Raw genomic sequence first — 27,646 nt, 5'->3', positions numbered from 1 at the left:
AATTGGTGGATTGAATTGTCCAACTGTAAGAAAAGCTGTTTTTCTCCCCAGTGTTATAACTCAGGAACCCCTCAAATTTAGTTCAGTAACAGAATCCCACACCTTGTGAGGCACACCAAAATTGAAGACTATACAAGTAAGTTCATTTTAGAACAATTATAGTCAAGCTTTAAACAGAAAGCTAGTCTTAAACTTAACTACAGCACAGCTCTTGCTCTAACATAATATCAAAGTGTTGGGACAGAAGTATATGAATAGAATCCGTATTGGAATGACTGATGATGCTCTACACAAAATCAGATGGAATTAGACTGTTGGACAATTATTAAGTCAAATTGAAAAAGAACTTTAAATCCCGTGTTCTCTCCTTTCTCGCATCTTCTATATATTTGAGAGAGTTTGTGCATCTGTTTGTCTGTGGTGAAAAACTCCTCTTAAATGGCAAGAGCTGGGATCATCAAATTTGGTATGCAGCTTCCTATTATCATAACATAAAGCAAGGTAAGAGTTTGGTTGTGACAAAACAATGGGATGTGCATGGCATGTGATTGTTTCTTATCAAACAGAAATGGAGGGCTGTGAAACAGGGACATCTATACTCCAGAACGACCAAAGGGGGGCAGCAAGCAAGCACATCCCCGGAAAGCCGCATAGCCTCTGCTGCCTCGGGCTGGTCCCAGAGAACAGCCACCAGCCACTCCTACATCTTCTCCTGAGCCCCCACACACACCTCCCAACCCCTTGCCCTGACTCCTGAAGTCCCAACCCCTGCCCTGAGCCCCTCCTCACTCCCCAACCCTGACTCCTGCACTCCCCACAACCACAGCACCGTGCCCTGAAGTACTCGACCAATGCTGGGTAAATCTAGTACAAGCTGTTCCTCCCTTAACTGGGACTCTCTGGTCCGGCAACATCCGTGGTCTGGCAGGATCAGGGACGTTCCTGGACCACAGAGCCCAGGTACAGGGAGGTAGGGTCATGGGGGAGGAGCATGGTGGGGGGGGGGAGAAAGGTGACTAAGCTGGGAGCCCCTTGTGGGGGAGGAGGGATGCAGAGGGACAGGCAGCACAGCAGAAAGTTCTGCTCCCTGTGGCCAGCTGCAGTGCCAGGCTAGAGCTCTAGCAGGGTGCAGGACTTCAGCGTGAGCCATGTTGGGAAGGCCCTCCTCTGGTCCAGGAAATACCCTCGTTTGGAACCAGTCAGGTCCCAAGGGTGCCAGGCGAGGTAGGTCCATCCTGAACCAAAATAATCTACTTTCTAATGGACAGGCATTTTTTAATAGGTTTTCTTCGTCTTTTTCTGAAATGTTGGCAATTTATTACTGTCACATTATATATCATCACTTCCTCTCTTCTCCTTCCAACCTGAATGCTCAGAGGAAGACAAAGTACTCTGGCTAATGGGCTGCTGCAAGTGTAGAGAGAATTAATATAGTAAAGCAGTGGTCACCAACCAGTAGATCAGGATCTCCGGGTAGATCTTGGAGCCTCTGACAGGTGATCTGGACTGGTTTGGCCAGGAAGCTATCAAGCGCCGGCACTTCAGTTGCCTCTCCACCATCGTGCTGCTCCTGCCCTCTGCCTTGGACCTGCCCCATGGGAGCCTCCTGCTTGCTGTGAAGGATGTGGGAGGGAGGGAGGAGGGTCAATGATGTCAGGGTGTCCCTCCTCACCTCACTTCTATACCCGAACTCTACACAGAGAGAAGGGGATAGAGGGAGCTTGACAATGCAAATCTCTGTCACTCTCACACACTGTGTGTTGTTGTCTGTGTCATTCTCACAAACACAAACTATCCTTCACTCATTTCCCAATGCACACATAACTGGGGGGTTGTTGTTACTTCTTTTATTACTTGCAAAGTGGGATATTTTTGGTTTTTGACTGGTCTGTGCATTTTATAATTTTCATTTCTCTCTTATGCTTAAATTTAATTCTTTGAGTAGTGAGTTCTAAAATGCCTAACCTGCCATGTCAGGAGTAATTATTCTGATGGTAACTGCTGCCCCTAGAAGTGGCTGGCATGTTCCTACAGCCCCTGATGAAGGCAGAGCAGGGGGTCTCCACAACCAGCCTGCAGACACTGCTCCTGCAACTCCCATTGATCAATATAACAGGGAAAAACTTCCTAACTGTCAGGGTGGTTAAACACTGAAATAAATTGCCTAGGAAGGTTGTGGAATCTGCATCATTGGAGATATTTAAGAGCAGGTTGTATAGACATGTACAGGAATGGTCTAGGCAGTGTTTGGTCCTGCCAGGAGGTCAGGGGACTGGACTCAATGACCTTTCAAGGTCCCTTCCACTTCTAGTATTCTATGTCTTTGTCATTATCTTTTCAGTTAAATTTATCTATCTGCTTAGGGCCATTAGGTATACAGGAAAAGCATACATCTCCTATAGAGCAACATACATGACAAACTATCAATACTAATCAAATTACATACTACAGAAATTTAACAACCCATAATAATGCTTGGGATTCTCCCTCCCAAGTGAAGGACTCTACACTTGTCCTTTTTGAACTTCATCAGATTTCTTTTGGCCCAATCCTCTAATCTCTCTTAGTCACTCTGGACCCTATCCCTACCCTCCAACATATCTACACCTCTCCCCCTATCTTAGTGTCATCTGCAAACTTGCTAAGGGTACAATCCATCCCCTCATCCAGGTCGTTAATAAAGATGTTGAACAAAACCGGCCCTAGAACCGATAGTTGGGGCACTCCACTAGAAACCAACCGCCAACCTGACATCACTACCCATTGGGCCCTACAGTCTAGCCAGCTTTCTATCCATTTTACAGTCCATTTATCCAATCCATAGTTCCTTAACTTGCTGGCAAGAATATTGTGGGAGACCATATCAAAAGCTTTGCTAAAGTCAAGGTATATCACATCTACTGACTTTCCCATATCCACAGAGCCAGTTACCTCATCATAGAAGCTAGTCAGATTGGTCAGGCACGACTTACTCTTGGTGAATCCATGTTGACTATTCCTGATCACTCTCCCCAGCTTATCACTTACCCAAACAGTTAGATGCAGTTCCCGGACCAGGTCCCAGGGAGCCAGATGCCGCCCTACACTGTGGAACTAGTTAACTCTCCAACTATTAACTGTGGTTTGTAATCAATCCTTTAAATCAGCTTCCAAACCTAATGATTGGAAGATAGCTAACATGATGCTAATATTTAAAAAGGACTAGAGGTGATCCTGGCAATTACAGACAGTCTAACATCAGTACCGGGGAAATTAGTTGAAACTATAGAAAAGAATAAAATTGTCAGACACATGGATGAATATAATTTGTTGGGGGAAAGTCAACATGGTTTCTGTAAAGGGAAATCATGCCTTACTAATCTGCTAGAGTTCTTTAAAGGGGTCAACAAACATGTGGACAAGGGGGATCCAGTGGAAATAGTACACTGAGGGTATGTCTACACCACAGAGTTTTGCTGGGTTTTTTGCCATTTTTCCGACAACTTGGGGAACGTCCACACTGTAATTGCATTTTTCCATGAGAAAATCAAAAGAACAGAGGCATTTTTATGGCATTGGTAATTCTCATTCTACGAGGAAGAAGCCTTTTTGCAAAAGAGCTCTTTTGCTAAAAGGCATGTGGATGGGGAAGAGGGAATTTTTTTGGAAGAAGAGGAAAGAGAAAAAAGCACAGGTGCCCTGATGGCTATTCCATCCATAGTAATCACAGCTTACATGCAAGAGAGCGTCCATTCAGTCTGGACACTCTTTTGAAAAAGCAGATCGCTTTTTCGATGCACTTCTGCAGTGTGGGCGCACTCTTTCGGAAGAAGTTTTTTTGGAAGAACTCTTCTGAAAAAGCTTTGTGACAGGTCCGAGGAGTCCCGCACTCGGGCTGGACTCACCCCTCCTGTGCTCCCGGAGGTTGGGTGAGCCCGATAGCGGTGAGCCGCAGCAGAGAGGCGGCTGGGACAGGGCCTCAGGCACACAGCCAACCCATGGGAAGGGAGGAGATGGGGCACGGCTGAGCATCAGGACACTCCTGACACAGAGCATCAGACCATCCCCAGCGGCGGCGGGTGCTTTCAGAAGAGATGCCTATTGCGGCAAGAAAAAGCATCCCAAGAGCCGGCATGGGGGATGAGCTGCAGGAATCAAGGTCCTGCTGGACACGAGGGCCGGCGAGAGCGGCGAGGTGCAGGACAAGGCCACCACGCAGCTGGAGGAGTAAAGAGACGTTCCACTCCCGGTAGGACCCTGGACGGGGGAACGGCAGAAAGAGATGAGTTGAGGGTAGGAAACAGCCCAGGACAGGGTGGTATTGGCGCCCGTGGGCTGGCGTGTTTTGGGGAGCAGCCCCGCCAGCTGTATAGAGGGATTGGACCCCTGCACTTAAGAGTCCTGGACTGGGACCCAGAGGAGAGGGCGGGCCCAGGTCCCCCTAAACCCGTCTTGCACACTCAATACTCCAGAAGGAGAGCAGTCGAGGGGGACATGCCCAAAGGGCAATCGGACCAGGGGACTAGCCACTCTGGAAAGTCAAACAGTGATGCTGTGGACATTCGGCCCCTGCAGACACACTCGCTATAGGGGGTCGGGAAGGTAGACAGACCGGGGTGGCGTGGGAGCTCCAGAGTGGGGGTTTTGACTGAGAGCACTTCTTCCCCTCCTCCCCCAGTAACAAGCTTCTTCCAAAAGAAGCCTGTAGTTTAAATGTACACCTAGATTTCCTGAAAGCCTTTGACAAGGTCCCTTACCAAAGGCTCTTAATTAAGTTGTCATGGGATAAGAGGGAAAGTCCTTTTGTAGACTGATAACTGGTTAAAGGACAGGAAACAAAGGGTAGGAATAAATGGTAAGTTCTCCAAGAGGAGAGTGGGGTTTCCCAAGGTTCTGTCCTGGGACCCATCCTGTTTAACTTATTCATAAATGATCTAGAGAAAGGGGTAAACAGTGAGGTGGCAAGATTTTCAGATGATACCAAACTGCTCAAGATAGTTAAGACCAAACCAGACTGTGAAGAGCTACTATCGGCAGACAGGATATTGGGCTAGATGGACCTTTGGTCTAACCCAGTATGGCTGTTCTTATGTTGCCACTGATACAAAAGCAGCAGCATGGGGTGGCAGGTGGGAGTTGATATGCACAGGGAGCTGGCTTAAAGGCCTGTTCCTGATGAGCCGGCTGCCACCCCACGCTGCTGACTCTGTATGAGAGTCTGAAGCACAGTGGGGCTGCCAGCTCCCAAGACGTGGGGCCGGCAGTCGTGACTGCACTGGCTGCCAGACTCAATCTCAGAATGCCAACATGTAACCATGTAACTGCTAAAATTTTTAACACCTACAAGGTTGCAATAATAACCATTTTTAAACCTCCCTACTGCATTCTCAAGATTTATCCCAGAAATACTCATCTGAAGTTATAATTATGTAATATAAGACATGTAAGAAATAAATAAACTGAAGTGTTATAAACTCTGCATGTAAAATTAACAAAAAAGTTAAGAAACTGTATAAAAATCCTACTGTTCTGGTTCTAAAAAAAGTTAATTCTTAATTGTATTTATAAGATATGGGTTAACAACTCAATATTAAAAATATATAGTTCTTACAGAGTACTTTTCATTGATAGATCTCATTCAGAAAGTCACTATCATTATCCCCATTTCACAGATAGGAAAGCTGAGGCACAGAGAGGCAAAGTGACTTACCTAGGATGTCAGTGGTAAAACTAGGAATAAAACCCAGTTCTCCTGAGCCTCTGTTCAGTGTTTATGCACTAGGTTACACTGCCTCCCCGAAATTACAATACCCAGAAAGCCAACAAGCTGAAGTTATTTCAATAGATTTCAGGATGAAAATATTAATAAAAATGTATGCACTAATTATTCCAATGCAGAAGATTATTCACTCAAACAAAAACAGAAAAAGATATTGTATGTATACAGAAAAACTAAACTGTTTTCATAGCACTGTTCACATAGAGTAAACAAAGTTTTTCTATTTCGGCAAAAAGGGAGTATAAAGAGATATATTATGTTCTAAGTTAAACTTATCTTCAAACCTTTCCAAAACCACTGGGATTAACTCATTTACAAAGAGGAATATAAGTGTTCTGAATACAAAGGTCGGAAACAAACAATAGGATTTATGCCTGGATTAGAAGAGATTCAGTAGGTCTTAATCTTTTCAGATGTGGCTTTAATTCTCATCTACTGTAAGGAATCTCATTTCTACACACCAACATGTAACAACAGAGTGACTGGTTTGTTATGGTTGCTAATCGATGTTTATGGTGAGCACAACCCTCAGACTACTTTGTAATGCAAAGTTGGCATAAGATTTAGCAAGCAGATTGCTATTTCTTTTACAAATATCCTAGTGCTGGCACTTGATTATTACATGAGTAAACTTAAGTCTGACTTCTACATTTTAAAAATCTCCTTATTCTATATATATAGAATGGTTATCTACATGAAGGTGATAACCATGTGATAAACTATGCTCAGCATGCATCTTTGATCCCCTCAACTGCAATCTGCTCATTAACTCACCTCCCCCAAGATTACATATCACTTCACAGATTCACACAGGCACAATTTATAATTATTATACATATAGAAATAGTTTGTATATACAGATTCTTAACTTTTTGTTAATTTTATTTGTATTGTTTATAAAACTTCTATATTTATTTATATACATGGCTTATATTACAATAGTACTTCAGATGAGCATTTCTGGGATAAATCTTGAGTAAGTAAGTTAAAATGCTAATATTTTTCAGACAATTAACATTCAGATCTTGTCTGCTTAAATGTTCTTTTTAAAGCAATTGTGTGTTGTCTATGAAAGGTGCTTATTGATTTTCTATTATGGATACCCTGGCCTCCTTCATGTTTCAGAGCACTACAAATGTGTCTTTTAACAAATTATGTATCAGTCTACCACAAAACTATTGTCTTTCTTTTCTCATAGATTAGAATATTTACCTCCAAAAATCCAATGGGACAAGATGGGCAACATCAAGATATAAGAGCATTTACTTTAACTGCTATTTCCATATAATTGCTTTTTGCCATCATATATAACTATAAAAGCTAGCCAGAACTTTTTTTCCTATACCTTTTTCTCTTTCAGTATGTTAAGTTGCCTTTTACATAGTTTTATAGCAACCATTATAATATTAAAGCTACTTGATTGCATCACTCTAAAGGCTACAGCTTCTTTGGATATTGTTTTTTGGGAGTATATTATTAAAAGGCAACATATACACAGCATGTAAATCCAGTTATAGCTGAACTACCACAGGCAATGAATATGATTGAAACATAAATATAAAACAAACAGCAAAACCCTTGGATCACAACTGACCAAAGCAAAAAAATTACACTTTCCATATAGGAGTTGTGCCTTGAGGATGCCTGAGAGATTCTAGCTGTGACAGGTGATGCTCTATTACTTTAAACAGAACAAAATGGTTAGGCTGATTTCCACAAACCCAGGAGAAATACACAGAGCCAATAAAGGGTGGAATAGAGATCAGATTAACTATACAATTTTAACACATAATTGGAATATAATACCAGGTACCCTGGTGATGATTTGAGACACCGCAGCTCTCATACAACCTTAGCCAGGTTATTCCACAGCAAAAATCAACGTTCTGTGCTGGGGGAGTGTGAGAGATTAGTAGAAGCATGATGTGAACTGGGGATATGACTGGTTAAATGGTTAACATCACCCTTATTGGGTGGCGCATATTTGTTTCGGTTAACCAGAAGGCCCGGCCCAGCAGGAGCAGCCTCCATCTGTGCCGGGCCTGACCAGAGCCCCTACACGTGGCAAGGGTGATGAGTCTCCCATGGATTGAGGTCTGCTGCAGCCCAGCCAAGCTGGAACGGCCCTCTGCCTGACCCCATTTAAGTGGTTAACCTGTTAAACATAATATTTAACCTTTGATTGTGACATTAAAGTAATATCGGTAACTTTTATTTTCTAAATTCTGAGGTTTTCCATATCACAGTACTCCAATTCTTGGAAGTCAGGTTGGGACAGCATGAAGATTAATACATAGCTCATGTAGCTAAAATACAGAAGAGGAATGGTGATGTGCTATCATCAGAATAGTTTTCTGTTTTCCCTAGAACTGCTCATCTTTTCTACATTGCTGTTTCTTCAGTCATTACATTCTAGGTGCCATCCTCTATTATTTGCACAATTATATTTTAACTGCTACAACTAAGTTTGGATGAGGTTTGACAGTCGAAACACTGAGAAATGGGAATTTTCCAATGTGTCTTTCATAACATTTCACGCAAGAAACTGGTAGGTAGGTTTAAGACAACTCTTTAGTAGAGTGATTTACCAATTTTACTAAGACACAAGGGCATGCAGAGCTGATGTCCTGTTAAATAGAGGAGATATCAATTGCATTATGGAAAAAAGCACATGATAGCGTTTTTAATCAGAAGGATTTTCCCCTTCTTTTCCTTCAGACTTTTGTAAATTTCACTCCAGAAAATCTTCTTCCTCACAAATTGCTCTGTTCAGAACAACAATCTCCCTAGTGGAAAAGGACATTGAGAAGACTGAACTACCTGTAGTTACAGCTGCACTCACATCATGCAAATGGCCACTACATACCTGTTAAGTGTGACCAGCTTGCTTGATACACCAGGGACTGAGGAACAACCTCCAGAGTTAAAGCATGAGCTGTTACAGCTTCAGTTAAAGAGCTAAGGTGCTAGATAGGGAGCACAACAACTTAGATCCTCTGTAGGTCAACACAGAGGGGGACCTGTAACTCACACTCACCAGTAGATTACATAAACACAAAGAAATCCAATGCTGTATGTTTAATATTTTAGCAGTACTTTACCAAGCAGTATGAGCTTTCTAAGATCTGCTGCACAACTTGAACATTCAAGAGAAGCTATTTTTAATGTCTTTAGGACTGAACCATGTGGCCCTCCCAGTCACAGCTGCATCTTCCCTGTAATTTGGAAATTGATGGGATTATGGTGGAAACTGTTCCTAAATATGAAAATAGTTTCATTTTTAAGACAAACCTATTTAATCTCTTAAAAAGAGGACAAACTGAACATCCTTTAAGATTATATGTACATATTAAACAGGAAAATGCACACTTTAAAAAGAAACAATATGAGGCATACTGTAGTGACATAAATATAGGAGTGGGATTTGAGAATGCTAACATTACTATCCCAATTTACAAACAATAGCATATTTATTTAAAATTACACTTGCACAAGCTATGCAGAGTGAACTACTAACTGAAGCCTTTAAATGAAGGCCTACACAAAGAAAGGGCTCACATCCAAGTGGCAGAACATTCATATTATTTACTTTTGTTGAGTGCTACTGTTTAATACATTCAATAGAGTACTATCTTTAGTGATTCTTTCACAACTTCTGAGCTTCACTAACCGCACATGAGTAGTCAACAGTCCACAACTATTAACCTGTATTAAAGACAGAAGTGTCAGAAGAAGATATATTTTGCTTGGTGCAAGAAGTGCAAGTTTTCCTCTCATCCAAAGTGAAGAAGTACACAGAATTGTAAAGAACCAAACAGATGGTGCAGAGATCCAGGGAATAAGCAAGCACAGATGAGAAATAGAAGTAAAATAGCAAAGTAAAATACTATAAATTAAAATTCATACCTACATTAGTGGTATATGCATGGGTCTGTGCAAACTTTCAAAACCATTAATGACAGATAGCAATTTGACACAGAACTAAAAGTCATAGGAGTGATGCTTCCTAATCTTTAGGAAAGCTTGATTTTTTTTCTGCTGAAGAGAATTTAAAACTAACACTCCAACATCATTCACAAAGCGAGGAAGCTCTTGAAATGTTCAACACACAGTAGAAAAGTAGACGTTTCAGAAATTACTTTAACCCTAAAAAGCATATTGTTTTTGAATAGCACCAAATATATTTTCTTCCTCACCTTGGAGCACATGGATAAGAATGTCACACAGCTGTAAGAGAGCACAAAACCTTCGAGTTTGGTAGGAATGAAAATTATATGCTATGCAAAAACTGAGAGAAAGTCTAGGAAGGGAACCAAAAGTCCTATACATATGCAGAGCCAGTACAGCACAAATGGATAAGACATCTGGGCAAAACACTAAAACGTAAACATAGGCTATTCAGACCTTACCACATGAGGACTTGCATTAGTCAACTGTGCATACACATAGTGAGAATAAGTTTTTTGCACTAAGTGGTAAAAGAACAATAAACATGCTCTGTTCATGGCCAGATGTGATAGTGAAATTGAGCTTGTTCTGTACAGGTAAGCAGAGCAACGAAGCCACCTTCAAGGAAAAGTTACAAGTCTTTGGTTGAACAGAAAGACGGCACTCCTGGGAAGGCCAGTATCATGGAATGATAATACTCATGCTGCTAACCCAAAAGAAGCCTGATTTTCAACTTTCTTCTATAAGGAATATATTTAAAAAACTCAAGCTTGATGCTGCAGATGGAGCAAATATTCTACCAGAACATACCTTAAGACAGATTCTGGGTTCAGTCAAAACAAGAAGGAGATCTTATGTTATTGAAGCTCCAGGACAGAACCTGCAGCAGAAGTCATTCTCACAGCTGCAATAGCCAAGGAAAAAGGCAGATTATGACTTTTTATTATTATACTACTATGACACAATAAGGTTATACTGAGTTCAACCAGGTATGATGACTGGGAACAAAGCATGCTATAGGCTCATTTTCAAAGAAGGATTAGATTGTACAATACCCAAATGTACCAAGGACAGTTCTCTGTAACACTACATTCAGTAGAACCTCAGAATTAAGAACACCAGAATTAAGAACCTGCCAGTCAACCACACATCTCTTTTGGAACAGAAGTACACCATCAGGTAGCAACACAGACCCAAATAAAAAGCAACTACAATACAGTACTGTGTTAAATGTAAACCACTAAATAAAAAAGGGAAAGCAGCATTTTTCTTCTCCAAAATAAAGTTTCAAAGCTTTACTGAGTCAATGTTCAGATGTAAGCTTTTGAAAGAACAACTATAACATTTTGTTCAGAGTTACAAGTATTTCAGCACTACGAACAATCTCCATTCCCAGGGTGTTCATAACGCCGATGTTCTACTGTGTACAGAACCCATCAGTTTATCCTGAAACACATATATGTAAAAGTACATTTTCTGAGTCTGACAGAGCCAAGTTGAACTAAGACATTTGGAAATGGTGGGTGTAAAAGATAAAGTAAACACAAAGGACAGGGAGGGAAAATAACTTACAATATATAAGCAATCTCTAAACCAGGGATGGGGACATACAAGCCAGCAGGCCAGACCCCCTGTTCCACCAGAATTAGCACCTGATGGACTCCCACTGCTATATTTACCAGTGCCTCCACAAGTATCAGTGATCGCAACTCCTGTTGGCTACAAATCATCAATCCATGGGTGTCCTGGTCCACACCACCTCCCGCTGCTACCACTGGCCTGGAATGGCAATTCACAGCCAACTGGAGCTGTGATCGCTGATTCCTGATCCACATGTATCAGTCTTAGGAATGTATACAGACCACCTATTACCCTCCAGGACACAAGAACCATAGCCTTAAAAAAGGTGATTTTATTAACAAAACAAAAAGAAATACTTGATAAAGCATACTTGGTTGCTTGGGGTGTCAAAGTAACTGAGAAAAAACAATTTAAAAAAAACCACAGAAATTCCATCCCTGGGATATAGCTTAAAGTACAGTGTATGGGTGGGGCACATGGACTTAGCACAGAGAAGCTTAACCCAACAACTAAACAAAGAAAATAACCTGATCATGTCTAAATTGACATTCCCCATCTACTCACAGAGCCATGCTACAAGGTCCAGTTCATTTCCATGCCCAGTATTCTTTGTAGGCATGGTAGTTCTGCCTCGTTCAATTCTTCTTGTTCCCCCAACTCCTGACTTAAAACTTAACCAAAGAAAAAAAAACATAGGATTTCTTTCATTTCAAATCTCAACACCTTCCCCCATTTGCTCTCTTGGCTCCCTGACAGTATCTCCTAGCTACCTGAGTTTAATCGTTTGGTTATTGAATGCTGGGATCTTCAGAAAAGGCCAGCATTCCTCCTATCCATCAGAATTACTATCCTGGTAAAATATGTGTGGTAACACGGTGCATAACTTTGTGAATTTCTACTGTATAACATTTCTGAGACATGTTCCAAGTTTAGAAAAGTAGGTGCAAACCAGTCTTCAAAGACGAAAGGCAAACTGATGCCTCAGCCAGATGTCAACAAAATCAAATGGATTGTCACCCTGCCAATGGCAGGCCCCATGGGACTGGAGAAGCCCACCACTGGTTAATCATAACCAATAAGCATCACCCAGTAAGGGTAATGCTTACAGGTTAACCCGTTAACATCCCTATTACTATACCCATCAAAGTTGAACCTTGCTTGTCCAGCACCCTCGGGACATGAGCAGTCCTGAACAAGGAATTTTGCCAGACCAGGGGAGGTCAATTCCTACCCCTCTGCTGATGAATTCTGCCCCTTCCTCCCTCACTCCTGGTCCACCAGTCAACCCCCACCCCTTCAGCCAGGCTCCCAACCGCCAGCCTCTGGGGCTCTCTGGTCCAGCAACATCTGCAGTCCTGCCAGACCACAGATGTTGCTGGACCAGAAACATTCAATCTGTAATAGTAACTTGTTGTGGAAATTAGTTTAAGGAATTTGGTGAAGGAATACCTGCCAAAGACCAATTAGAGTAAAAGGCGTCATGTTGGATTAGGCAAAGGAAATAGTGAGTTAAGTAACTTTTGTGGTGGGGTAGTTGTATCCTTGCCATGATAGGTAAAGGAACTTTATGGGCCCGCAAGAAACTTGGCCATACCCATGAGAAGTGAACATGCAACTAACTAAAATCATGCCAGATCACATACGTTGCCGGACCTGAAAGTGTCAGACTAGAAAGGTGCAACCTGTAACAATCTCAGGATGATAAACGTGCAATAGCACTTTTTCTGGCCAACACAGATCAATAAACTTTTGACAGTCTTTTTCCTTCCCTTCACCATCCATGTCATTCACATTATATTAGTTGCTAATATAACCACATTTTCTGACAAAGTAAAAACACCTTAACCTTTACATTTCAGATGCTAACATTACTCACATATACATGCACACCTACATGGACTTCTTCCTACAAGCATATGCTTCATACACTGTGAAAGGTTTCATTTACTTTAATAGTGCTACTGACATCGCATAAAATTGAAAGCACATAAATCGTTACAGGGTCGGGGGCACTGGCACCAATCTTACAGCGAGACTCACACACTTCCTTTCTACATTCATGCATAGCTCCACTGACTTCAGTGAGACACTGTAAGGCCACAAAAATCTGACTTTCTTGCGGGATCAGGATCTAATCTAGGGAGACACATACAGCTGGTCCCCGAGTTACGAACGCATCGATTTATGACCGTTCGTATTTACGACCAGCCTCCTATACAGCCGGAACCCGAGTTACGAACAAAATTCGCACTTATAAACAGCGCGGCCGTACATCAGTGAATGTAATCCGACTTACGAACAAATCGAGTTACGACCAAGTGCTTGGAACGTAACTCATTAGTAAATCGAGGACCGGCTGTATGAGCAATCCTATAGCTAAAGTCAATACCACAGAAAAGGGACAATGGAGTTATACACTCTATTATGGCAACCAAAAAGGAAGAATTAACTTAATTTGAATTGCATCTCCTGGAGTCCAGTGAAATGCCTCATGTTACAAATTATGGACATCTTTCATAAAGCAGAGTACTTGCCTGGTAGATAGTAGGTACCTACTTTACAGGCAAAAAAATACTTGAGACAGCGTGATGTTTCAGTATAACAGTCATTTCCATGAGATTTCCTTCTTAACCTTAACAAGCAAGTTATAATTTCCTGTAATATCAAAAGTAAGCAAACGCTTAACATTTAAACAAGTTACAGTGCTAAACCCTTCCAAAAATGACAAGCACATGGTAAGGTAACAGGGAAACACACTCTTAATTAAAAAAAAACACACACACACCTTATTTCAAGCTCTTGAGCATAAAATGGTTCAGAATAAAAAAAAACACGGAAAAATAAGGAGTTGAAGGGACACTTATTCCACAGAAGGCTGAATTGTTCTTTGCTATACTAGTTTTTATTATACACTACGTCTAGATGCTCTATCGACAGAAAGATGAAGATTAGGCACAACGAAATTGCTAATGAAGCAGGAATTTAAATATCCCGTGCTTCATTAGCATAAACAGGGCCACCACTTTTTTTCGAAATGGAGTTTTTTCGGAAAAAACGGCAGTCTAGACGCGGATCCGTCGAAAATAAACCCATTTTCGACAGATCCTGTAAACCGCATTTTTTGAGGAATACAGGATCTGTCGAAAAAGGATTTATTTGACAGATCCTCGTCTAGACTGCTGGGTTGTTTTTTTTAAAACTCCATTTAGAAAAAAAGCGGCAATCATGTTTGCGCTAAATGAAGTGCAGGATATTTAAATCCTTGCTTCAGTAGTTATTTCAATGTGCCTAATCCACATCTCTCTGTTGACAGAGAGATGCAGTCTAGACGTAGCCATAGAGTCTTCATTTCTTTCTTAATTGAAAGAATCTCACAATTCTTGTGTGATCAGCTACAAGATGTTGACACCATAGTTACTGCTGCTAGTGTGCTTTCCGTGTGTATACTTAGTACAGTCACCAGCTTCAAATATTTGGATGCTAACTTTTTGATAAACAGAAGAAAACATTTAATTTATCAGAGGGGTAGATATGTTAGTTTGTGTCCACAGAAACAAGGACTCCTGTGGCACCTTAAAGACTAAGGCCTCAATCCTACATATACTTTCAAGGAGTACATTTACTCATACAAATAATATTGTGCATAATGAGGCTACTCACGTGAATAATGTTATGCCATGTAGGATGGCGCTCTGACTGAAAATCCTGCCAGTTAAAATACTTTATAAATTACTCTAATCTAAAAAGATGTAATCCATCAGCTCCAAAACTGCTTTTCTTCAACCATTCCCTTCCCTAAATTTATCTTCTCCGTGTGAAAAACAGATGACCTTTTCAACATCTCCTGAAGAACAACAAACTGGGGCTTTGCTAGACCATGGGAATGAATTAAAACAATTTAATGTCTATTTCTCTTTCAAATGAAGTTAGATGTTACAGTTACTGAATATAACTGTTTTAAGATTTTTATGCAGGTTCTTACTAAAAGCGTAATGTGTCAGACATCAGAACAAATTTAAATTAGTAGTCCTTCTTTAAGCAACATACTACTACTGTGAAATAACGTTTCAGACACAAAATACTGCACACTGGGATACTTCAAACATATTAAATAAATATGCTAGTCTGGGCACAAAACTATGAACAATGGACGCAATGATGTGGGTGCAGTTCATTATTTCCAGTCCAATAAGTTATGAATGGTCAAAAGGATAAAAGTACTTCACATCTGCCTTCTGCTTCAGTCTAGCTTTGAAAATAAACACTGTAATATTAAACAAAAGGATGTTTCCCTATTGAATTTAATTAAATAAGTGTGTATATCAAAGCAAATAACCTCTAAATCTAAGCTGACACATTTAAAGTATTTGGAAACCATGTTTACTAAATACACTGTAATAAACAAAATGGAAAAGTTCACCATATTTGAGGAAACTTTATATGATTTACACCAAGACTTGAGACCATCAACTTAAAAAACAAACATGCCCCTGATCTAGTGTGAAATTATTTTACCTATTATACCTAAGATCATTATAATGAAAAAAATAGAAATTGCTTCTGTACTATTTCATTTTGTGTATCTGACAGCATCCTGTTTCATCATTTTCACTGTTTCCCATGCTACAGTCAATGTAACCTGTTTGTGTGTGTCTTTCACACTCTACTAGAGAGAAAAAAATTGGTTTGAAAATGTGACTGCCAATTTAGGTGGGTTTACCAGTACAGCAGGGGGAAGGAACAAAGGACAAATATAGTCACTTTGTGATTACATTTCAGGTTAGCTAATTCCAAATGAAAAGCAAACCAAGGAATTCAGTGTCATCTTTACAAAGTTTGTCACTTTTCATAACTTCCTGGGACAAATATTTCTGCCTAGCATTCTACACACTTTAACTAGTGGGTGATTTTACAACTACAGAGCTCAGAAAGACTGTTGACAGGGAGCGATTCAATTAGCCTCATTTTACACAGAGGTCACCTGCCAATTCCCAAGGCTGAAATTCTGCACCAGCTCATTCCAGCGACCCCCGTCTACCCTCATCCATTTATACTACACAGACTGGCGCCTGCCACTTATCATCACTTCCGTTTTCACGCAGTTCAATTTGTCCCCCAAATGGTTTTTAAAAGCCAAATGCTTCACGAGCGCTAAAAAGCTTTGTTTGGCCTGTTGACATCGTTTGATGGGGAATTAGGGCACTAGATCTTTGTGGTTTACCCTCCCGATCATGTTATCGCCCAGCTGCAGAAAATTCGCTCCCTATCCTCTGGAGAGACCAGCTGCCCCGCATTAAACTGCCACATAATACGTGACAAGTGTGTCAGCTCGCAAGGTCAAAGCCTGCATCAAATGGTACAGCACTCAGGGAGACGGAAGGCGACTGGATTGCTGGCCATGGCCTGCCTGGGAAGGAGCGCTGCCCACTGGCTGGGTTCCCGGGTTGTAGAGTGGAAACTTTCCGCCAGCGGGGCTGTTGCAGGGAGTTATTGTGCCAGCCACCTAGGAGCCCCCAACCCCACCAGTCTCCTCCTGTCCCCTCCCCTCCCAAACGCAATGCTGGCTTGGGAACCGGTCCCTGCCCGCATGGCGACTAAGAGAGCAGCGAGTCAGCCGGCGTCCCGAGCTAGACTTGGCCCAACTAGTGCATGGGGCCAGGCGGGGAGAACGGGGCCAGCTGGAGCAGGGGAGACGAGCGGCTCTCTCCGCAATCGTTGCCTTCCCCACGGAGCCGAGCCCCCCGGGCGGTGGGGTCACGCTGGGCAGCAGGGAAGTTCACAAGGCGCCAGAGGGCGGGCGCCGGGCGCGGTGCAGAGTCTGGGGCGGGAGCTCCGCCTCTGGGTCCCCTCTTACCTTTTGATCCACTATGGAGCAAGCCATTTCCCGGACGTGCGCCAGGCTGAATTCCCCCGACGAGTCCTGCAGCAGCAGCACCGGCTCCCGGCTCAGCCCGATCTGGAGGTGAAAGGAGATGCCGCCGCCGGGAGCAGCCCCCGCCGCCGGCTGCAAAGGGCTGGGCGGCCGGATCACCGGAGGGGCGCTCATGGAAAACTTCCCGCGGGCGCAGGAGCGGCGGGAGAGGCGGGGAGAGGCAGAGAGACAGCGGCGTGAAAAGTTGGTGGGAGCCCCGGCGCGGTGCAGATCCCCCCGCCGAGTGCCTGGAAAGCCCCGGCGCCGCTCCCGGGTGAAAATGGCGGGGGGAGGGGGAAGATGCAGACAGGAAAAGGCGGCGAGACGCCCGGAGCGAGGGGGAAGCCCAGCCCCGCCGAGGTGCCGCCGCCGCTGCTGGCTCCGGCTGCGGACTGAAGGCGGCGGTCAGCGCGCCGCACGCTGCGAGCCCAGGGGGAGGGTGGAGGCAGCGCAGCCATGAGCCACCACACGGCGGCCGGCGGAGCAGCAGCCGGCCAGGCACCCAAGTGTCCGGAGGGAGCCGAGGTGCCCGCCTCCCTCTAGCCGCGCTCACCCGCCCCTCGCGGCGTGGAGGGGCCCACTTGGGCCACTTCCTTTCTCCCTGCAAGAGACCCAAGCCCCTAACCCCACCCTGCGGCGCCCGCCTTCTTCCTTCGCGCCCGTGACACCTGGCGCCCGCACCTCCCGCCTGGCCCCGGGCTCTCAGCCCCCGCCAGGGGCTCCTCTTCGAGCATCCCCAGCCTGGGCGCAGGTGGTACCTTCAGAGCCGCCTTCATCCTGCCCTGGGCAGAGGTGACGCCGCCCGGAGGCAGAGCGCGAGCAACGTCGGCGAAGCTGGGGGGTCCTGCGGCAGCGGGCGAGCTCTCTGGGGCTAAGAGGACGTGCGGGGGGGGGAGGGGGGAGAGCGCCAGCTTTCGCCTGCGCGGGAGCGGAGGTTTGTATGGAAGTAGGAGCTCAACCCTGTCACCAGCGCCTACCGCCTCTTGCACGCGTTCCCTTCCAGCGGAGCGGTGCGTGGTGCCATCCCCCCAGGAGCCTGTCACACGCTGGCGGGGGAGGGGAGATGCCTGGTCTCCGCTGTGCCACTTGTTCAGGGTGCTCCTCCTCGGTGATTTATTTGTAGGTGGGGGGCATGGATCCATCCCATTCTCCTACCTAAAATAACTTCCCTCTAGAGAAGTACGGGCTGCGTTATTAGTTGCTAAGTGGGAGCTCTCTGAGACTCAGGCAGGCTTCAAGCATGGTGCCACTTAACCTGAACCACTAAACTCCCCTTGCAAATCAGTGAAATCCTTGATGGGAGTGAAGTTTAAATAACCTGAATACCAAAGGAATGTCTCTTCAATTTATTTTGTAAATAAATTCCCAACTGTACAGCTAAATTATGTTCTGTTTCTAACTGGATTCAGGAAATATTTGCCTTCATCTGCAGTTCAAGAACTGGGTTTTTATTTCCACTGAAGTAGGAAATTTACACACACACACACATATACACACCAACCACTGCTGCTGCTTTGTTGACTGTAATTTGGAATCATAGTATTCCTTGCCAGATTTTTTCAAATTATTTCCATTTTTATTTTGGTCTTCTACATAATGCTGTGCACCTTCAGAGTATCTGTACATGACTATCTTAGCATGTTTATCAATCACTTTACTTGGTTGCAAATATTTCTTCTTGCATTTAACAGCTAAGTTTTGCATTTTGGTTTTAAATAACCATTTCCAAACATATTCTTCTATTTTGACTTTACTGCTGCAAAACACACATCATGCCCGTGCTACAACCACAGCTTTGCTTCTAGTTCTATAAGTTGCATATATATAAGTTGTTCTTCCACTTTTTTGCACTAGCTACCCTGAGCACATCATTGTGAGATATAGTGTTAGTATTTTATAACAGTCCTTGATGTCTTATTTTATTGTCCTCCTATCCAGAATGTGATCACTTTGGAAAAAGCAGTTTATTTGCAGTCCCCTCTATAGCTAATCAAAACTAGTCTTGGGGATCAATACAGGAATATTATAGCCAAAGGATACTCTAGTATTAGTGTAGGCACCATTTTAGTTGCCTAGGAACTGTCCTTGAATCTTTTTGATCCATCAAGTTCTTGTGCTATCACAAATCCTTGATATTTGTTTTACAATAGTGCCTAGAAGCTTCCATATCATATCTGGGTTATCTGCTTCAAACAGTATACAGGGATTCCACTTTTAATACCAAATATAATAACAAACCCAACACCTTCCTAGCATTTTCTTGATCCCTACTAATTATTCCTGTTTCAGAGTTTCACTTTTCTAGAAGTCATGTATTTTTGGTGCTAGCCTTCTAAATTTGACCCTAGTGTAACTATGGAAACTGTTTCTTCAGAGGTTAAAAAAAAGACTTCTGCCCATTTGCTAAGCACTAGCTAGCAGATCACTGTGGCCTTGCCAGTCAGCATCCCAATGGACAAGAATTCAGTATGGCAATATGGGAGTGTTTTCTAAGTGTAATGTATTTTATTTAGATATATATAAACCAGTCCTAGAACAAAATGGTCACAAACAGCAAACAGGTAATGTTTCAGGAATCTCAACTTAAAACTTGACCTCAAGAATTTGTTCCAGTCACAGATCAAGGCAGAGTGTGAACTTCTGTTCAAACAGTGCTTGACACAAAATTTAGCATAACAAACTTAACAGCATCATCCAGTTTATCTTCCCAAAACTGAATATTTTGCTCACACTCTAAAGGTGCATCTGTCTTTACAGAAGTGTGTGAATACATACACTGTGCATACCTCACTAGCACAGGTATAAATAGCAGCATAGGCAATAGGGATATTAAACTGTGTTTAAGTATCTGTGTAACCACTGGAAATTTCAGTAGTTACACAGTTACAAGTGGAGCAGCAGGAGGCCTGTGGGGGCCTGCTTTTAAGCCAGCTCCTACTGGCTCTGTGCTCCCGCAGCGCACTTCTGCCTCTGATACTTTTAGGCCAATTCCCCTTGCTTACCAGGAACCTGCATGTACCCATGAAGGTTAACTGAGGAGCCCAGGCTCATCGGTTAACCATGTACACGGTTACAATTTCACATCTGTAGTAGGCAGTGAGGCATAGGTTTTGATGAGAAGAGTACCCTGCACACCAGAACCTCTAGCATAAGCTCTGTATGCAGCTCCCTACATATCCAAGGAGTGCCTTCCATGACTATTAGCAAGGTAGTGTCCTTGTGTCTCCCCATTGTCAGAGTCTTTTCCCACTGCAGTGAAATGCTGTGACAGAATAGAGCCACCAGAGCCTTTCCCTACCATATGTAGAGATGCATCATGAGAAAGGCCTGGGCACAGTTTGTGTTCCACTACAGCATGTAGCTACATATGGAGTGCTATTACCCTTCACCCCTTAAAAAAAGAATTTGGGCAATTATGTATAGCATTGCCACCTGGTGACACCTGACATATATTGTTGGAAAAATGACACATTTTCATAGGAGCATTTTGCTAAACAGCAGTGAAACATTCTTATCTTTGCAACATGTGTATCCTATTGTGCAAGGGCTTTTAATGTTTTTTGGGGTTTTTTGTTTGTTTTTGTTTTGTTTTGTTTTTTGTCCCCATTGAAATGTATAGTGCATCAGCTGTGTTGAGAAAGATTCAATGGCAGGAGCATCTCATTTCCTGTTGCTTAAGCCAGGGGTAGATTGTTTCTTTACTTTTTTCTTCTCCCGGGTCTTTTAATGGGATGAGATAGAAGGCTGCTAGATCATCAGTTTTTCTTCCACCCCTCACATATGTGGTCAGGCTAATAGGGACCAATCTTCCCTGTAAGCTGTGCGCTTGTGTGGCCACTCAGGAGAAATTCAAAATGCCATCCAGCTGATTAGCAGAGCACCCACAGATAGTTTTTTTGTTTCTACTGGTGGGCACATTCACACAGTCCTCAGTGCACATAATTTATTCTGCACATGGAGGGAAAGGATTCGAGGGAACATTGATAGGCTCTCCTTTTTCTTGTTTTCCTGAAGGGAATGGAGTTCTTACATGCATTGCCTGGCTGGGAGAGAAATGATTTAACATAATTTCTTTGCTAGTCTTCCTGTCAATTCCATTTTTGCCTCTGCTGAGCTGTAAAGACTGTTCTGTACAAAACAGTAGCCCTGCGTGGAGAAGGAAACTGTCAAGACAATATTGGAGACAATGGCAGCAGCTTATCCTTGAACATTAACCTCTGCCACCTACGACAGAACAAAAGTTGAGAGTGACAAAGATGCTGTTATCACATCCACTGAAATGACTTCCATGCTTGCATTGCTGCTACTAGCTTTGTTCTGTTTTTCAAGCCTTCACTCTTTTCAGTTTAGCTATTTAAAGTACATAGCTCATGAAGAAGAAACATAAAATCCCTAACATCTTTGTCTATCATGACAAAATGATGTACATTTATTGACACTTTTCTTTGGATGATAACATATTTCCATGCCCAAATGAGCTTAAATTACAAGGGCCTGATCCGTCTGTATTGAAATCAAAAGGAATTTAACCATGAACTTCAATGAACTGGGATAGAGTTGATAATGTTTATCATGGAACTCTGCAAACTAGGCTCAATTTATTCTTTTCTATTGCTCTGTGCCCAATGCCATGAATATCTTCATGCAATATCCTGCCACGGAGACCAAGCAGCAGATTAAAGTGCTGCCTTGCAACAGTTAGAATCCCTTGTGGGCTAGTTGCTCCTCTACCATCGTTTTGTCACCTGCTGGCAATATAATTTGGGGGCTTCTCCATGGAGCTGGGAGCACTCATGCATGGGTGGTAGGGTTTACTGATACCATTGACACCTGTACCTTTTGTGTCAAGAGGGAGAACCTGGTGTTTACCCACATGCAATATGCAAGGTTGTACTCCCTCTTCCAGAACTTCTTTTATGGCCCCACAAAGTCTAAACACCTCCTCAACAACCTCCTGATACTGACCCAGTAGGTATCAATTAGCCCAGGAGAAAGAAATGGGATATAGTGTGAAGTGGTCTACAACTGCGGGACCTTTCTCTTGTCCTCCAACAGTTTACATCTATGGATAGGACGCCATTTCAGGAGATCAGGGGGTCAGGAGGGTACGCAGCAGCCATGTGTGCCAGGATGCTGCTTGCTTTTCTTTCCATTCCCCTGACTATCAGGGAGTGAGGGGAAACTACTTGGCTTGTGTTCATGCCTCTGTGATGGCACGTTGGGGTTTCCCCTCTCTTGCACCCCTGTAGTAGCACAAACAGACTCCGCCAGCAGGTAGGATTGAGGGAGTTTATTGCTTCTCCAAGATACAGCACAGCACAAATGTAATCTGGTTACAGGAACTGGGACTAGGAGACCTCAGCCGCCCCCCCCCCGAGATGGGGTGTGTCTGGGCCCTACAATCCCCCACCCTAGCCCCTTCTCCCCTGCTTCCCAGACAGAAACTAAAACTCTCTTCCAGCCCTGCCCCCAGCCAGGGGTTGGACCCCACCTTCCTCCCTTTGTCTCTCTCCCTGGAAGGCAACTGGTTAGACAGGTTGTGAGACCCTTGCCTAGTGACTCATCCGCTGTCCTGCTGGGCCATGCTACAAATAGCCGCCAGTGGAGGTCACCCACAGCCCACTGCCCAAGCCTGGCAACCAGCAAGGCACCACCACCACACCACACTGGGTTACAGAGCAGACAGCATGCCCCCGCTACGTCACAGCCTCTCACTCCTGGCTGGTGAGGGGAGGAGCAGAGAAGTAATTCACAACATCTGTGTCATTTCCCCTTGCTTCCTGATAGTCAAGGGACACATGACTGCTGCCTCCCTTTCCCCCCCTCCCTCATCCCCAAAATAGTGCCCTTAGGTAGTAGAGAAGACTGCCATCTTGCACTCCTCAGATGATGGGTATTGTTTGGGATTCTCTGCTCAGTGTCTCCCACGGGACCCATGTTTTGACTCTATGACCTGAAACTCCATCCCTGTTTATTTTTATTTATTTATTTGTTTGTTTGTTTGTTTTCCCCTAACCTCCTAATATTTCTTGGTTGTTTCTTGGTTCTACAACCACTCCCTCATCTAAGGTCTCATTCTTTTGTGATTTGGTAGGTAAAGCATTCCAACATCATTACAGCTTAATTAGCAGGCTACGCATATGAACTCTGGGTATGTCTACACTACCCCGCTAGTTCGAACTAGCGGGGTAATGTATGCATACCGAACTTGCTAATGAAGCCCGGGATTTGAATTTCCCGGGCTTCATTAGCATAAAGCTGGCTCCGCCATTTTTAAAAGCCGGCTAGTGCGAACCCCGTGCCGCGCGGCTACACGCGGCACGGGGTTCGCACTAGCCAGCTTTTAAAAATGGTGGAGCCGGCTTTATGCTAATGAAGCCCGGGAAATTCAAATCCCGGGCTTCATTAGCAAGTTCGGTATGCATACATTACCCCGCTAGTTCGAACTAGCGGGGTAGTGTAGACATACCCAAACTGTCAATACAATAAAACTTCATCCAGTTTCAAAGATGTCTGACATGAACAACAGAAATTTGTTATAAAGGGTTAGGCTCCATTGAGAAGTTAAAAATACAAGATATAAAATGCCTTTGAATATATTCCTAGTTCCTAGTCATGGCCTCCAAGTAAATTGTAATGTGTGGAGAGGGCTATTTGCCAGATACAGATATCTAAACAAAAACTTTGGAGCAATTTCAAAACAAACACTTATGGTATGAGTATTCAAAATGGATTTATAGTTTCTTGCAATTGCTGTAACTTGGAAAAATGTGCTATGCCCAGCTACAGGCATCTAAATTGTTCCTTTTCCAAGGTTATTTATTTCCAGAATCATTGCTGTCACTGAAAATTTTACTGCTTCCAATCTTGTCAAAATCCCCCATGTTAATTGGAAGCAGTTATGTCTTGTGTAATAATCTTAACCCTACATTGTACTGTGGATTTTAACTTACAGCTATCACAGAGATGTCTGGAAAATCTTGTTATTCTGATTTTATTGGTAGTTGCCAGTAATGATCAACACTAGATTTCAGACAGACTGACAACACCTCCTACTTACCGTTACAAGGCCCTGTTTTCAGTTGCTTATAACTTTACCAAACTTTAATTGCACAACAATTGCTTCTAGTGAGTTTTCCATGTCCAGTATCTATCTGCCTGTGACTGATTTTTTTTAAAGGAGCAGCATCCAGGCAGCATGGAGGAGACAGCTACCTGCTTCAAATGCAGAGGGGTCAAAAGTTGGAAGAGTGGAGGGAGAGAAGTAAATTGGAATAAGGAGTGAAACTGGAACTTTTCAGGGAGAGACTGGCACTAGTTAAGAAAGAAGACTGGGAACTGGAGGAGGAAAGAGAGGTTTATAACTAGTCAGGCAGGTTCTCGGATCCAGTGAGAAAAATGGGGCAGCCAGTTGACTGGGAGTAGGGAAACACACAGGGTTTTGTCGACAGAAGCTTCTGTCGACAAAGAGCGTCTACACTACATTCAGTTCTGTCGACAAAGCAAGCTGCTTTGTCGACATGGCAGTTTAGACGCAAGGACAGTTTACATGCAATAACGCTAACAGCCGCTAGTTCGAATTAACTTTCATAGAGTCTATACATACAAACTGCTAGTTCAAATTTAATTCCCGGGAAAAGGCGGAGGGCTGGGTGGCAGCGGGTGGCCGGCTCGAGCCGTGCCAGTTGCAGGGTCTGCTGGCTGGGTTCTGGCAGGCTTGCACCTGGCACGGGCACCGTAGCCAGCCCGTGCCACTTTAAGGGCTCCAGAGCCGGGAGGGGGGCAGAAGAGTTTCCCTGGTGGTGCCCAGAGTGGCCACCAGGGCAAGCTGGGGAGGGCTAGCCTCCCACTAGTTTGAATTAAGTGGCTACACAGCCCTTAATTCGAACTAGTTAATTCGAACTAGGCGTTAGTCCTCGTAGAATGAGGTTTACCTAGTTCGAATTAAGCGCACCGCTAATTCGAATTAAGTTCGAACCAGCAGTTTGCATGTGTAGCGCCTATCAAAGTTAATTCAAAATAACGTCTGTTAGTTCCAATTAACTTTGTAGTGTAGACATACCCTTATAGTTCTGGTTTTCACAGCCTCCTGTGGCAAGGAGTTCCACAGGTTGACTATGTGCTGTGTGAAGAACTTTCGCTTATTAGTTTTAAAGCTGCTGTCCATTAATTTCATTTGGTGTCCTCTAGTCCTTCTATTATGGGAACTAATGAAGAACTTTTCTTTATTCACCCTTTCCACACCACTCATGCTTTTATAGACCTCTATCATATCCCCCCCCGTCTCCTCTTTTCTAAGCTGAAAAGTCCCAGTTTTTTAGCCTCACTTCATATGGGACCTGTTCCAAACCCCTAATCATTTTAGTTGCCCTTTTCTGAACTCTTTCCAAGGCCAAAATATCTTTTTTGAGGTGAGTAGACCACATCTGTACACAGTACTGAATATATGGCGTACCATAATTTTATACTTCCCCTCCTCCTCCTTCCCCTAGCTTCCCCCTTCCAGCTCCCTCCTCCTAGGTTTCCCCCTCCCCTCTCCCACCCTCTCTCTTCCCCTATCCCACCTCCTTTTCCCAGTCTCCCCAGAGGTTAATTCCCCCCTCTCCCCAGTTTTGTTAAATAAAGAGAGTTTCTATTTTTGAACACAAAAGCAGCGAGGAGTCCTGTGGCACCTTATAGACTAACTGAAGTGTTGGAGCATAAGCTTTCATGGGCAAAGACCCACTTCGTCAGATGCATGTTTTTGAACACGTGTCCTTTATTTTTTACATCAGGAAGGGGGGCTAGGGAGGGGTAAGTGGAAGGAGGTGAGGGAGGAATGGGGCACGAGCCCCCGATGGGGAGGACTGGGGTGGTTCTGTGGGCTCCTCGGGGTGGAAGCTCTCCTGCAGGGCCTCCTGGATCCTGACAGTCCCCTGATTGACCCTCCCTCCCCCCCGGTTGGCAGCCTGCAGCAAGTGCAGCCAGGCTGATGGCCGAGTGCTATGATGTGCCCAGTATGGGCACTCAGGGCACTCCAAGACAGGACTGCTTTGCTGTCCCTCATCGAGTTAGACAAGCAAGCAGGGAACCCTGAGAACTGTCTGTCTGGGGTGGGGGTCGGGTCCCTTTATGCACAGCCCTGGGCTAGCCTGAGGCAGCAGCTCCACACTCCAAGTCCTAACCTGATGCCCTGCCGACATTGGTTCCGGCCAGCCTTAACTTCGGTTCAGGGTCCACTCTATGTGGACATGCTATTTCAAATGAGTTTTTAGGTCTAGATGCACTAATTCGAATTATCTTAGTTCGAATTAACTAATTTGAATTAAGTTAGTTCGAATTAGTGCTGTAGTGTAGACATACCCTCCCTGAGGCAAAGGAGGACCTTCTATTACAGTGGTTCTCAATCAGAGATCCGATGCCCCCAAGGGGATCACAAGGTTAATTCAGAGGGGTTCTGGGCAGGTCCAGTGTTAAACTTGCTGGGGCTCAGGACAGAAATCCAAAACCCCACCTCACGGGGATGAAGTCTGGGACCTTGAGTCCTGCTACCTGGGACTGAAGCCAAAGCCTGAGCAACTTAGCTACATGGGGATCCTTGTGACATGGCGCCCCACCCAGGCAATTGCTGTGCTTGTCTAATGCCAACCCTGACTTCTATATGCAGAAAAACAGTTGTTGTGGCAAAGGAGAGCTATAGAGTTATTATAGCATGGGAGATGGGAACACTCAGAAAATAAAAGGTTGAGAACCCCTGTTCTAGAATACCCAGAGAAGGAAATGCCCAGCCCAGTTTATTTGTGCTGATTCCCTGTGTTTTGTTTATGGACAACTCCAGGAAGGAAGAGTCTTGGAACAGATCTGGCCAGAGGGCCAAGGCATTAAAGGAGTCAAATGCTGTCCCAAGAAGGAGAGTTACTACGTCACAAGGGGTGCCGAATGGTAATCTGACCCCTTCACAACTCCCAGTGGGTATGTCTACACTACAAAGTTAGTTCGAACTAACGTCTGTTAGTTCGAACTAACTTTCATAGGCGCTACACTAGCGCTCCGTTAGTTCGAATTTAATTCAAACTAACGGAGCGCTTAGTTCGAACTAGGTAATCCTCATTCCACGAGGATTAAGCCTAGTTCGAACTTACTAGTTCGAATTAAGGGCTGTGTAGACCCTTAATTCGAACAAGTGGGAGGCTAGCCCTCCCCAGGTTTCCCTGGTGGCCACTCTGGCCAACACCAGGGAAACTCTACTGCCCCCCTCCCAGCCCCGGACCCGTTAAAGGGGCACGGGCTGGCTACGGTGCCCATGCCAGGTGCAAGCCTGCCAGCACCCAGCCAGCAGACGCTGCACCTGGCATGGCTCGAGCCACCCACCCGATGCCTCCCAGCCCTCCCCCTCTTCCCGGGACCAGGCTGGTGGCTCCCGGGAGCTTGCCCGGGACCGCAAGAGGCGGGCACCCGCCTGGGCTAGT

General features: G+C 44.1%; 1 protein-coding gene across 2 annotated transcripts in view; it reads right to left on the bottom strand.

Annotated features, from left to right (window-relative positions):
* The window catches only part of PRKD1 (protein kinase D1), a 255,584-nt gene extending 237,630 nt beyond the window's left edge, over positions 1-17,954 (bottom strand). For both annotated transcript variants that reach the window (XM_075926994.1, XM_075926995.1), the window contains exon 1: positions 17,142-17,954. In XM_075926994.1, coding sequence (XP_075783109.1) covers positions 17,142-17,333 — 192 coding nt within the window. In that variant the 5' untranslated portion in view covers positions 17,334-17,954. The remainder of the gene's footprint in view (positions 1-17,141) is intronic.
* Positions 17,955-27,646: the final 9,692 nt, after the last annotated feature.

Source organism: Pelodiscus sinensis, chromosome 4 (assembly GCF_049634645.1).
Source record: "Pelodiscus sinensis isolate JC-2024 chromosome 4, ASM4963464v1, whole genome shotgun sequence".
Taxonomy (NCBI): domain Eukaryota; kingdom Metazoa; phylum Chordata; order Testudines; family Trionychidae; genus Pelodiscus; species Pelodiscus sinensis.
Note: the sequence above shows the minus strand (reverse complement) of the source record. Positions and strands in the feature narration are given on the sequence as shown.